Source organism: Corvus moneduloides, chromosome 1 (genome assembly GCF_009650955.1).
Source record: "Corvus moneduloides isolate bCorMon1 chromosome 1, bCorMon1.pri, whole genome shotgun sequence".
NCBI lineage: Eukaryota > Metazoa > Chordata > Aves > Passeriformes > Corvidae > Corvus > Corvus moneduloides.
The window spans coordinates 18,948,565-18,962,263 of record NC_045476.1 but is presented as its reverse complement, the minus strand read 5'-3'; the positions used below and the strand labels follow the sequence as shown (position 1 = coordinate 18,962,263).

At 46.2% G+C, this 13,699-nt stretch overlaps 1 protein-coding gene across 1 annotated transcript; it reads right to left on the bottom strand.

Annotated features, from left to right (window-relative positions):
- Window positions 1–1,845: 1,845 nt before the first annotated feature.
- Window positions 1,846–8,996, bottom strand: PTCHD3 (patched domain containing 3). Its single transcript, XM_032111179.1, has 4 exons — window positions 8,047–8,996; window positions 7,690–7,811; window positions 6,566–6,711; window positions 1,846–4,556 (listed from the first exon to the last, which is right to left on the bottom strand). The coding sequence occupies exons 1-4, from the start codon at window positions 8,776–8,778 to the stop codon at window positions 2,977–2,979; spliced, it is 2,580 nt and encodes an 859-aa protein (XP_031967070.1). The 5' UTR covers window positions 8,779–8,996; the 3' UTR covers window positions 1,846–2,976.
- Window positions 8,997–13,699: the final 4,703 nt, after the last annotated feature.

Below are 13,699 nucleotides of genomic sequence, written 5' to 3'. Positions count from 1 at the left end.
TTAAGATTCGGTTTTATTTCTGGTTTGATTGGCAATAAACGAATTTCCCAAACTCAAGTCTGTTTTGCCCATGACAGTAAGCGATGAGCGATCTCTTTCTGTCCGTATCTCAACCCACAGGCCTTTTGCCATGTTTTGTCTCCCCAGTCCAGCTAAGGAGGGGAGTATAGAGTGGCTTTGGTGGGCACCTAGTGTCCAGCCAGGGCACACACACCATAACCACAAAAGCAGCTTCCAGAAATGAATCAGAGGGTGTACTAGTTTGAAAACAAACTAGTGGGAGACACCAACTCAGAATAACAATTTAATAGGGAAATAAAATAAGGAAAAAAAAAAAACAAACCAAAATAAAGGCAGAAAACACTGGGTTAAACTGACAGTCAGGATACTACCAGACACCCTGTTAATGAGGATGGTGGTAGCAGTCCTCCTGAAGCGGTGATCCTCTAGAAAAAGGGTCTGTTCTTCCTCAGAAGGTCCAGTGGTGGCTGTGTAGCTCCTGTCCTCTGGAAATCCAGTGGAAAGGTTTTCTCTGGTGTTCAGAATCTCAGATTATATCCACGATGGGATGCTTGGTTCCTCCCTCTGGGTGGAGCATCTCACAATGGGGTAATGAGTCATGAGGCAAAGTGTTGATTAAGCTCATTAACAGAAGATAGTCCGGAGGGAGTTACCTCTGAGTCATGCAGCAGGACAATGATGGGCCATTAACAGAAAGATAGTCTGGGGGGAGGAGGCAAGGAAACACTGCCCCACCTGATTTCAACAGCTCATGAGGATGGTAATGGAATACACTGCAACCCAGGACAGAGGGTGAGAATAATCTCAGTACCTTTAAGTAGGAACAGCCTCCTGCTGCTGAAAACGGGGCAGAGCTAGGTGCTTAGATGGACTGTTTGCTTTCTAAATATGTCTGAAGTGGTCACAAGCAGAGTGACACATAAAAATAAGAAATTCAAACTTAGACATAATTCTGAATGTTCCGTATTCCTGAGGCTGGCATGCCAGAATTCTATCAGCAAGCTTAATACAAAGGAAATACAAACTTCCAGTGGAAGTTGTGGCCTGCTCTTCTGGCTGCTTCCTACTCTGTGATGATCTGAGTCAGCTGAAATGTCAGAAGAGTTTTCTAAATCCCAGTCCTTTAAACTGGCCGTGAAGTTAGAGCAATCAAGCCATTCCTAACTTTCTGCTCTCTTGATCTGCTTGGAAACTTTGACTAGAAGCAAGGAGAACTATTTTTGCTTCTAAAACATGGCCAAACAACACAATGAGAGGTGAGAGTATGCACTTCAAATAGGCCACTCTCTCTACTAGCATCAGAAGTAGATTTCCCTTCTCTTTCCAAAAGCATGACTCACATTCTAGTGTTTATTAGGAGGCCTTCCTCTGGTGTTGGCCAACATGAGAACATCATCTGCTCCTTCCACAGCATCATCAGTGCATAAATGGCTGTAACATTTGCCATTAGAGCATTGGTATTGACCATGAAACATTTAATGGGAGAAGGGGGGACTCTAGTGCATGGGGTTGGGGTTTTGTTTCATTTTATTTATTCCCAAATCTAGTTTTGTGGTTAGTGCCCTGTCCTGGAAATTTAATGCTGCCAGTTTTAATTCTGAGATTTCAGCACTGGGTTTTGACATTGAGCTCAGAAGTATATGACTTCTAAGATTAATATGAGTTTTCAGTCTTTCACTACTCTTTCAAAAACTGTTCTGGAGGAAACTGAAGGATCCTGCCCTGTCTACTGGGTCTATGAAACTGGCCAGAAATCACAGAAAACAGAGGTGGACCCTGTCACACTTGCTCAGTCTCTCAGAAGAAACCCTCCACAGCAGCAGATTTGGACTGAATGGTTTAATAAGTTCTACACCAATTTTTCCAGAATTATAAACATCAGTTACCATAATCCATTTATTTCCAATGGGTCATTCATTATTTTGGCAACAAATGATGAATTGCCTTTCACCTACTGTCTTGTCCCTACAAGTTAGAAGACCACTTTGTATATTCTTAGCTCTTATTCAGTGAAAGGTCCTCTGCTCTATCAACACATCACAGGACAAACAGAATAGAACTTACGGGTTTACAGTTTTAGGGCTGACCTGCTTAAAATGGAGTTGCTTTTTCACTTTGTCCCAAATCAGGGTGTGATTCTCTCTAGTGAATTCTTGCCCTGTCATACCATGGCACAGCATCTCCCAGGGTGGTTACTCAGGAAGTCCACATAAGTTCAATAACCTACAGCACATCCCTTTGCAAACTGCAGCCAACAGAAGCTACACACAAACTTCTTAAAGGTACCAGATGTTCAAGCTTAGCTAGAAAATGGGACACCAAGAAAAGGCTTTGAATAGAAAACGGGACACCAAGAAAAGGCTTTGAAGAGAAAATGTCAGCTTGGGGTGAGTCTTCCCCAAGGGTTTCTTGTGCTGCATTAGGAACAAGCAGATTTTGTCACCTGAGGACTTATGAGTTATTGCAGTCTGAGACAGTTCTGACCTTTTGTAATCTTGCTGTAAAACACCCAGATTTGAGCCTCTTGGGCAAAAATTGCCTTCCAGCTCAGTGCTGGGATGAGTTACACCAGCAAAGCAAACAGGTGGAAAATGCAGTCCTCTCATCCCCACTGTGAACACATCCTGACAAACATGTAATGTAGTCCATTAACCTGTCGCAGTGGTCAGTGTTTATAATAATTTTAATACATTCAGTAAACACAAAAAAATATTTAACAACATTAAGATGTTGAGGCAAGAACACACAAAAATGAGAAATACAAATGCAATCTCTAAGTTTTAATTTATTCTGTCATTTTTCTTACCTGGCTCTTCTGAAGCCTTTGCTTCCTGTTGTGTTTATTTTTTTGTCCTTCTTTTTCTTCATGTCTTATATTCCCTGACAGTCATTGCAATTGAATCTACATATAATAAATATAAACTATAGTACATTAAACTTAGTCATGAACAATCTTTATAATTTCTCAAGCTCTAGGTTTTTAGATTTGCTATTGGGTGATCTGCCAAAGTTTCCAAAAAATGTTAAAAACACTGGAATAAAAACAAGACCATGAAGAGCCCCAAACAAAATAACAAGGAACATGATCTTGAAGAATGTCCTAAAGATGTAGGTGTTTGCTGCAGCCAGGACAACTACTCCTAGTATTGTAGAAACTGCACCTTGAAGTACTGGGTAACCTAGCAGGGACAGAGCTTCAATTGCCCTTTTATTGGCTGATGACTCTCCACTCGCAACAAAGGCATAGGAAATATGAGCAGAAAAATCTACAGAAAACCCTATGCAAATAACCAGGTTGATCATGGATATGGAATCGAGATTGACGTTCCAGAACGTCATGAAACCAGCAACGCCAACTATAACAGAGGCTATAGCAAAAGTCACCCACAAGCAGCACAATGGGTTAGGAATGAGCAGAAGGGAGACAACGAGCATCGCCCCGGCAGCCACGGCAACGTTCTGAACAGTGTTCTGCACTATCACCAGGTACTGGTCGTAGTAGATGAACGCTGGGTGATACACCTTCAGTGGAATGCTGCACTGCTCGGCTGCCTCTCTTAACTGATTGAGGAGATTCTTCTCATCAACGGCTGACGTCACGTTCACTGTCTGGATGAAGAAACGTGAAGCTTCTATTGCATCCTGAGTCTTGTTTATGTCCCACTCAAAACTGGGACGAAATTTGAACAGTACAGTTAAGTTATTAAAGAAGTCAGTCTTACTGTTTATATTTATCAACCCCCTTTTGGCAAGTTCTGTGTATACCCTCAGCCATGACTCTGAGAGGTTCTTATCTACATAGGAAATGTTCTCTAAATTCTGTGCACAGCTCTCAATGCCAAGACGCACCGTCTCATTCCAGTAATCTACGCTCTCAGTAATGACAACCATGACCCTGGGTCCGTATGTCGAGAAGTATTTCTCATCATCATCATAGTATGGAATAACGTAGGAGTCATCATTTGCCAGATTCCGGAGATCGATGCCTTCCCTGATCTGAGTACACCCATAAACACTGCCACCCAAGTATGCTCCGTACAGCAACACCACGAGCAGCTTGATCCATTTATTTGTAATAAAAGGGCCATAATACTTTTTAAAGAATATGCTCATTGGATGCTCACCTTCTGGCTGAGATGGCTGCCTGGAACAGCTGCCAATACAGCAAGCATTGTACAAGCAGGAGTTCTCAGCCTGATCTTCACCTACTCCCACACGCATACAAGTCAGCCAGTGGCGGTTCTCTTGCTCCCTTTTGTGATTTAATACCAGAACAGCCCCAAAGAAGGTCATGGTATATACATAGCAGAAGACAAAAGCTGTGCCCGTATAGAGGCAAAAAGACCTCACGGATGGAAAAGCCGTCCAGGTGCCAATGAAGAAGGCCAAAACATCCGTGAGAGTGGTGATGGTCACAGAAAGTGCTGCTTCTGCATAAGTCTCGGCCAGCAGAGACTTAACACTGGATTTCTCTTTTTTCCTTGAACTTTGTTCCCAGGAAGCAATCATGATGAACATGTCATCAACGCCAACCCCTGCAAGAGGAGACACTGTTAATGCTGCGCTGCAGATGGCAGCTTCCACCAACACCCAACAAAACGACCTTATTCACATTTCGGTCTGCATACAATTTTGAAAAAGGAAGCTGGGCTACTAACACTGCTCTAGTGTTGATGCAACTTACATGAGAATCTGGAAAACACATCCTTCATGTGTAGCTGAATGCGTTATCTTTCAGCACCTCCTGGTGACCTGATAAGTTGTTGATCCCCCACTGACTCTGCTGAAGGACTGAGCACACCTACTGCATCTCTGACAAGTATCTTGTAGCTGATGTCCATGTGTCTCCTGATGCAGATGACAGATTTCAAAGCATCACATACTCTGATGCTCAACTATTCTTATCACTGGAAGCATCCCCCATTATCTCTGGAATCTCTTCTTCAGCACTGCAGCAACTTAGACCAATAATTTCTTGTTCTGCCTTCAGAAGACAGAAGAGCAGTTGCTACCAAACGGGAGAAGAGTGATTCCAGTTTTCCAGTGGCTCACTTTTTAATGCTCTTTGCCCTCCACTTCTCTCCAGTTCATCTTTCAGCACTTACTCACGACTTATTATTCATTTATCTTTACATTTATACTGATGCACTCACAAATATTACCCACCAGATCCCTGGGAAACCCTGCCAGGAAGACTGGATCCTGGGCCTGGGTTTTTGCTAAGATGCCAAAGTGAGAGGAAGTTCAAAAAGGAAGAGCCAATGGGCTTCTCTCAGCTCTGCTAACTCTCAAGACTTTAATCACACACCTTTCAGTATTTTGCCATGTTGTCAAGGGCTCTTCTATTCACTGAAAATTAATCACACAAAAGGGAAAGCAGGGCTGTGCTAATAGTGGAGTGAGATTTAGTCAAGCACAGAAGAATAGATGAAATCACTACTGGCTACCTGAACAGGCAATTGCCAGTAAACATTCAAAGAGGAATTAAGCAGCACGGCACAAGGTACTACTGGATGGCATCGAGCCAGGCTGCTTCGGAAAGCAAGCAGCCTTCAAAGCAAATCCTCTGATGTACTGAGAATTTGTTTGCTTTAGCGCAAGGAAGACAAAAGTCTGCGTGTTATTTCTGAAGATCTGGCTTAAGAGACTGGCTTAAGCCCTTTCCCAGGTAAACAAAGGGGTCTTTTTGATAGTCAGAGCCACTGCAATTGATGAGCAAACAACAGCAAATAAAAAATGCATTGGAATTATGCAGGAAACAAAGAAACAATGTCTGCCCTAAGGAGCATTTGCACTGGAAAGCTAGGATGATGCACAGCCTCTGTCAACCTGGGAGCTCCATGTGTTTTCCTTAGCACTGTACCAAGCCCAAGAAAACATCACATGAATACATCATATAGGAGATCAGTAAGGATCAGTAAGGATCTTTGTTTTGCAGTAATTTGCAGCAACATTATCTAACAGTATTTGGAAATTTCAGCACAGGCTGTTAAGCAGTCTGTGCAACAAGGCTACAATGATACCAACTTCCTTGGGTTTTTTTGGGGGCAGGACTGCTTGCACAAATGGTGCATCACTTCAGTTGTGTAGCTGAATGAGACTGGTTAGTATATAGCAAAATAACTATATATATATATATAGCAATATATATAGCAATATAACTATTGCAGAGGATTAATCATCCTGGCTACATTTCCAGGGACACTGGAACAATCCTGGAAAGTGCTAACCTTACCACTGTCTCATTTACAGTTTTCCGGCTGTAGCAGTGGATCTAGATCAGGCCTTGTCTTCTGGGAAAAGCTGCCCCTGCACCAGAACCCATCTGCAGTCCTGCTGTGGACATGCTGAGCTGAGCTGAGCTGAGGGGCTCGCCCACCTTTAGGTGTTCTGAGGAGGCTGCACCTCTGGGTATCTCCTCCACTCACTTCAGGAGAAAATGTTGTATTATCTGACATTCACATCATAAAAGACTGACACCATTAGGTTGTTTTAACTTCACTTTAGTCTTTGTAGCTGAATCTGACTCACTTTTTCTACTTACCCAGAATCAGGAATGGTGCATTAGCCACAGTGACCACAAACGGAACTCCACAGAAGAGCATCAGTCCAAAGCTGCTCAATACAGCTAAGCCGGAAGAAAGCACTCCACAGCTTGCAAGCCAGATATTATTTCTTATACAGCTCAGTCTGAAAATATTTCAAGGAATATCTTAGTTATGTGTCAAACACTTCACCAATGTCATGTTTGGCATGACAAGTGCACAGATACAGCGATACCCTCTCTCAGAAGAACTCCTGATGAAAGCTGCTAGCAGAGTTCCCAGGTGTCAGCATTACATAAAATTAATTTCTCTAGGAAGTGTTATACACATTATTACCACTGCCCAACTATATTTGGAGGAGTAAAGATGTGTACTGCTCTTTGCATCAATAACCAGAGACGTCAAAATAAGGATACATAAGATCTACCAGTGACACTAGACTTAGGGTGACCCAAAAAACTGGTGAATTTCTAGCTGCTCTTTGATTTTACATGAATTCTTGCCGTAGCATATCACTGGAAGCACCTTTCAGGCAGTAAGTGCTGTGTAGAGAGATTTTCTCAGCAGACAGATTGGCTACCAGCCTTTTGCCAAGATGCCCCTGAGCACTGGTTCAAGCATTCCATAAGGTGCTTTAATAGGTATGATGCTTGATGCAAGCGCTAAACCAGGCTGCTCACCCTGCAAGTAGAATTTCTTTTGGAAGTACAGGACACAAACACTGCAGTACAGTTGTTGAGTGTACAATGGTTCACTTTCCATCAGCACAAAGAAAGGGCAGATTAAGTGCTCTGTGGACAGCAGGTAAGCCTCTGATTCTACTAGCAAGCAGAGCAACTAAAGCTGTACCCAGACTTGCAGGAATCTAGGAAGCTAGTGCACATCCACCCGAACCTTAACTAAGTACTGAACACTTGCTCAGGTTCTCATCTGCCATCTAAGCAGCTGGGAAATACCCATAGGTAGACAAGAAAAAGCAAAAAAATACATTTTGCCTATAAATTGTCACAGGAAGTCTGCAGCTTCAAGAACACCTTCAATCGGCAAAAGCAGAAACCAGCTGAGGCAGGTAAAGAAGAGCAGACATCACTACTCACTGAGCCATAGCTTAGAGACATTTTACCTTAGGCAAGAGATGACTGCAAAGGTTATTGTCAGGAAATATGTTATGGAGAAGAGTGGGATCACACTCTTGGCATTTCCTTCAAACTCCTGTTGTCTGGACAGCGAGGTAAAGTAGGTCACCTGCCGTTAAAACAACAAGGAAAGAAACAATGAAGCACTTTCCCTCTTCTTCGTGGTCTTTGTACACACGCGCAGGCAAGGCCAAACATCACGTTGGCAGAGGAGCATTGCCCTGGCCCTCGCAGCCCGCCCGCCTTGTCCCGCCGCCGTCTCCTTTCCTTTCCTTTCGGCGAGGGGGCTGCCCGGACATTTCGGGCTCGGCCGCTGCGCACGGCCGTACCCGCCCGTGCGTTACCTGAATAGAGCCGAGGCGCAACTCCGCCACTCTGGACGAGATGTTCTGCAGGAAGCTCTCCAGCCACCGCCGGCTGTCCTGCGCCTCGGGGCCGTCCTCCCGCAGGTAATACATCAGCTTCAGGGCCCGCGCCCTCCGCACCCGCCCGTCGTCCGTCTCCACGCCGCCCAGCGCGGCCCCCAGGAAGACGCTGTCGTTGACGGGGAAGCGGAGGCTCCCCGGGGCGGGCGGTCCCGCATCGCCCCACCGCGACAGCAGCGGGTTGGGGCTGGCGCAGCCGCCGGCGGTGCGGGCGCAGAGCCGCTCGTACTCGGCGTCGTGCACGGTCGCGTTCAGCCGCAGCACCTCTGCCCACGCCGCCGGCTCCAGGACCGAGGTCCCGTTCGTCGCCACGGCGATGAGGGAGGCGTAGGCGCCCTCGGTGGGCAGCCGCGGGGCGGAGAAGCGCTCCGAGTCGTCGGGGGGGAAGTGCCGCCGCACGAAGTCGCGCTCGTCCTTGGCGGGCCCCCACGTCGGTGTGAACTGCCCCTCGATGTCGTTCGCCTGCCGCTGCGGCAGGAAGAGGAAGCCGGCGCCCAGCCCGCCCGACAGCAGCAGCGGCACCAGCACGAAGGGCCAGGGGCAGGCGGCCACGCCGCTCGCCAGCCCTTCGAAGAGCCGGCGCAGCGGCCGCTCCACGCAGTTGGTGTTGCGGCAGGAGCAGCGCTCCGCGGGGTCCCGCGGCCCCGCCATGGGCGAGGCGGGCACGGGCTGCCGGCGGCGCGTCCCACGCCGGGGCCCGACGGTGCGGTCTGTGCCGGCGCCGGAGAGGAGAGGGAGAGGAGAGGGAGAGGAGTTCAAAACCGCCCTCTGCTCGTCAGGACCTCGGACCGCGTTTTTCAACGGGCGGAACCGCCCCCGCCGTGACTCAGCGGGGCTTCCGCCGCCTCCCGGGTCCGGCAGGGGGGGCCGGGAGGGCAGACCAGGCTCCCCCCGCCGCGCCCCGCCTCGGGTTCATATCTCCCCTGCCCTCCGTTTCCCCCCCGGCTTTGGCTCCGCGGGGTCCGGCCCGTTTGCAGCGCCCGCCGTGCTGAGCCGCTGCATTGAGCCTGGCTCTGGTTCCGGCTCCGTGCAGACCCTGCCGCTTCCCGGCACGGCCCCGCGCTTACATTTCATCCTCTAGACATCATCGGCTTTTTTTAGTGTTTTCCCCGAAGCTGCTGCAGTCGTTGCTTCACTACTGTGCATTTTTCTTCTATCTGAGAGCAAAACACAGACGGTGATGCACATCTTGCGGTGTTTGCTCTCTCAGTGTACAGGTTTATAAAACGGGAGAGTGACAGTGAAAGAAATAAAAGACTTTGAAACAAGGGTTAGCAATTCCAATTGGCAAGTCCCAAGAATATCACCAGTGTGATGTGCCAGAGCTTTATGCAGTAGGAATGATAGAAAGGATCTTTCCAAGTCCAGACACTATCCTGCAGCCTGGTGTTCTTGACACTGGTGACAGTGATTTGAGTAGTTTCGGGCTTAGAAGAACATTAAGCTCAGATGCGACAGTGCTAGAGAGGTGTCCAGACAATATGTCACAGGCAGGCACTTCTTCTCATTGCCTTTGAAAGAAGCAACTCTCTCCTCTCCTGCCAGTAGTTGCAGAAAAGTTGTAGGTATCTCTTCTCTCCCATCTAGGGAAGACAGACTTGGCACCTGTGAGTGTAAAATAGCCAGCCAGGCTCTGAGCAGCATTATATATCTCCTGCTGTGCTCAGCATCTAGGGCAGGTTGGATCCTGGTGATTCCCTTTTCCATGCACAGGTGTTCTGAGACAGGTATGTCAGACAGGCAAGTTAGAAGCTATTTCCTGTAGCTTCTAACTTATTGAAACCTAGGAACTGGCTTGTTGGCAGTAGCTACCTAGGGCACTCATTTGGCACAGACTAGTGCCTTTAGGTTAACTCTGAGACTTGGGCATCTGGCCTACAGCATGGAAAGATGGCTCCACCAACTCTCAACTCAGAGTGGTGTTCAAGCAGGTAATACATGCCAGTCTTCTCCCAGAATCTGAATGCTTGTCCTTGTTCCCTGGCCCATTCATGCACTTTATATTAAGTTCTAATATGATAAAATATGCTTCTTGGGGCAGGGCCAGGAACTAGTCATAGGACTTCCAGCAAGTCAACCTTTCTGGTATTTTTTGGATGAAGGCACAGTCTCTCTGTTGTTATGTTGCTTTGCTGGAAGTTTCAAAATGAGATTCCAGTGAATTACTGTTAGGCCTTCCTTCCTTCCTTCCTGGAATCCTTCCTTCCTTCCTCTTGTATAGGAGGTCAGGGACTAACTTTCCAATTCCCATGCCAAGTGTGTAATAAAACTTTGTGATTTTTTATGGACCCTCTAAGTTTTGTTGTTTCTTTCAACCATGAGCATTTACAAATCTTGGGTGCTCCCTTCCCTTAAAGGGTGTGACATCCCTTTTTTGGCATCACGGACAGGATGCTATGGTTAAAGGGGTCCAGTTGAGATATCATCCGTGAATTCCAGATAGGTAGTGATGGGAAGAATATAAGGCATGCCCAACTCCCCTGGGCACAGAATGTGCAAGTGGAAATTGGTATAGTCCTGAGGCAGCGGTTAAATAGATAAATGTGGTGTTAAGTGAACAAAAGGTATGGAAGGGGAAAAGTAAAGCAGTTTTATGTGCAATTTTTTGCCCAACAGGAGAGGTATGCTATTACCGCAGGCCTAGGCCCTAGGGTATATCACCGTGTCCTGCAGCCATAGGGAGGAGGAGGAGAGAAGATCCAGCAGGCAGGAATTGTGCAGCAAGATTGATTTATTTAATTATTTTACAAACTCTTTTATAGACTTTTTTCTTCATAGTCTAATTGGACCAAGGATCAGCCACCCCTTGGGGGTGATTGGCTAATACCCTAAAACATCCATTGTCAAAATAGTTTTCTATTGTACCATAAACAAGACTTTTCAAGGTTGCAGGTGGCTTGGTTGTTTACATAGCTCTGCTACCTCTTCTGTGAGAGAGAAAAGTCTCTCACGGACTTAGAAAATAGCAAGAAAATCCTTGCTAGCAGCATTTTTGTATCTACAGTATGCCAACAAACAGGCAGAGGGAGAAATGATTGGATCTCTGCAAGGTTTGGTGAAAGAACTGCACGATCAGTTAAATGAGAGAGGACATAGGCTTCGGTAGCAAGTGTTGCCCGCTGCCGAGTGCGACGGTGAAAGGGAGAGTAGGCTGCAGGTGAGAGTAGGCTGCAGGCTGCTCGCTGCTGAGCGCCCTCAGGGAAAGGGAGAGGCTGCCGGCAGGGGCGTTGCTTGGAGCGCTCCAAGAGGCTGCAGGCACAGGGGCTGCTCGCAGCTCAGCAGGATCGGGAAGGGGACAGGGAGCTGCAGGCAGAGGCAATGCTTGCGGAGTGCGATCAGGGAAAAGAGGAGGCATTGAGAAGCGGATGTCAGCTACTTGCTCTGCAATTAAAGTTCATATTGAAAACATTCTGGATTTTGATATTCTGTGCCTTTAACTGCTGCTGTGCTAAATTTTGCGAAACTGATAAGTCAAATTCAGAGAGCATCCCACTCATGGAGGGCAACTCTAATCGCAGGAGCCGTCCCCCTGAAAGGTGGAGGAAGCAGCAACAGCAGTATGACAAGCACTTCATTAATTGAAAGTTGAGATTCTACCTGAGAAATATCAAGGCCAAACTGTCCCTGACGGACCAAAGAGATATTTACTATTCAACTCAGCTGCATTTAAAGAGACAGAACAGAGATATCCTGAGAGGGGAAAAAGGACTTCTATCACTAACCTGAGCTGTTAAACAACTTAAGCCACTGTTTGGACTAACGCCTCCAGGACTTGTATTGTTTTCTCTTCCCAGGAATGATACTGGGAATGATGCCATGCACCCCCACTGAAGATCAAGCTAACCATTGAAGGACTTCTTATCCTTGCAGGAGCAATCATTGCCAGTGTGAACTAAATTTGGTTCACACGTCAACAAGCTCAACCCATAAGGTGGAGACCCTCACTTCTTTATTTATGTTAATCAGTATGGCAACTCTAGTACATTCTGCACCACACATGCTTCTCAGTTGTGGGTGCAATTTACTGTGGCAGAAATTATAAAAGAGATGAAAGCAATTTGCCTACTGAAATCCAAAAGGTAACCTGAGGTAATGGAAGTAGATTTAAAAGGAAATTCCACTCTTTGTGTTAACTAGTTAATTTCACTTATAACCCAACCAACCGTAAAGGCAACGTTTTTGTTTTAACAATGCACAGTGCTATGGTATATACTATATAGCCAAACACTGTGTCAGAATTAATCACAACGGAGCTGCACCCTATCCCCCAGAGCATAAAGTATGGGCCTGAAGGAGTGGATGTGCCTGGATGAGAACCTATTGTGACTCTGTACTTGTAGACAACCTTATGATAGATTCAAGTAGTTACCCTTATATTTGTGTGTGTAACTTTGTTGAAATGATATGATGTGATTTTATTATTCAGGTCCTGTTATATCTTATCTATTGTTATGATTTAATTATATATAAGATCTACAGTCTACCCCTATTGGCATCAATCTCACCTTGATGAGAAAGCTTCTATTGAAGGAAACACAAGAAAAAGGACAAAAGACTTTGATTATTGTTCATCACCATGTGGAAGAAATCCCCTGGTGCAAGTGAAGAAAGACCTGGAACTCCCATTGGTGGGACATTTTATTTGGATGGTGGAACAAACTGATACATACTTGACACGCCTAAGAAGAGAGCTGAGAGGCATAGCTGGTGCCCCACATTTAAGCGGGTTGTACTTGCCTCTTTTCAAGATCTGTGGGGACCAAGCCATACAATCAATTAATTTTTAATATCTTATGTGGCCTCATCTCTAGGTGGTGTCAGAATGTGCCTGACACTGTCCACTTTAAGTCTACATAAACCAGCCAAGAACAGCTGTAATAAAAAACCTGAAAAGCAAAAGAACAAGCAGATCCCATTCAAGTGTCTGAGTTGTGTCCCTGTTGCACAGGACTCATGGTCAGATCATTTCTCAGGTGAGCAGGAGACCCGGTCTCAATCCCACCTTCAAACTGAGGTGGCAGAACCTTCTCTCTTCCACAGCAGAGCCCACCATCTGTCTCTGGGGCATTTATACCATGCTTGAAACAAGAAGAAAGAAGAATGATTCAGCCCAGGTCTCTCTCAGGCAGAGCCCAGGTAGGCTTGCAAATGCAGACATGGCTTTGGTTGTGGCCTGAGTGTCACAATGGCTCCAGGGCTGAGCCAGGACCTAGCTGAAGAGACACCAGGGTAGGGAGAGAAAATGCAGTTTTTTGAATGTATGACCTTCTGCACAGCGTTTGAAATTAAGAAACAACATGTGCCTGGCTGGTGAGACTCCCTGCTTCACAGCCTTTTTTTGTTTGAAAACTCTTCTTCAGTTTGCCCCATCAGACTCCATTTCCCTCTACTTGGAACAGGGCTCATCTCCTGCTCTGGCCACTGCTGCCTGTTTTCTCTGCTCACAAGCTCTGTGGTAATATTTATTTATTTTGAAAGGTAAAGCTGTCCTCAGTAATGCAGACAAACATTTTCTTCTTGGTCTCTGTATTCTTGTGTCTCCCAAACATTTACTGAGCCTGGAAGTGATTCC

Bases quoted from the DNA above. Each gene is read 5' to 3' on its own strand.
- PTCHD3 (XM_032111179.1), bottom strand. From the start codon at position 8,778: ATGGCGGGGCCGCGGGACCCCGCGGAGCGCTGCTCCTGCCGCAACACC. The intron at 7,812-8,046 runs GTAACGCACGGG...TTTTAACGGCAG, and splicing joins TGCGCCTCGGCTCTATTCAG to GTGACCTACTTTACCTCGCT. The intron at 6,712-7,689 runs GTAAAATGTCTC...AAATATTTTCAG, and splicing joins GCAGTCATCTCTTGCCTAAG to ACTGAGCTGTATAAGAAATA.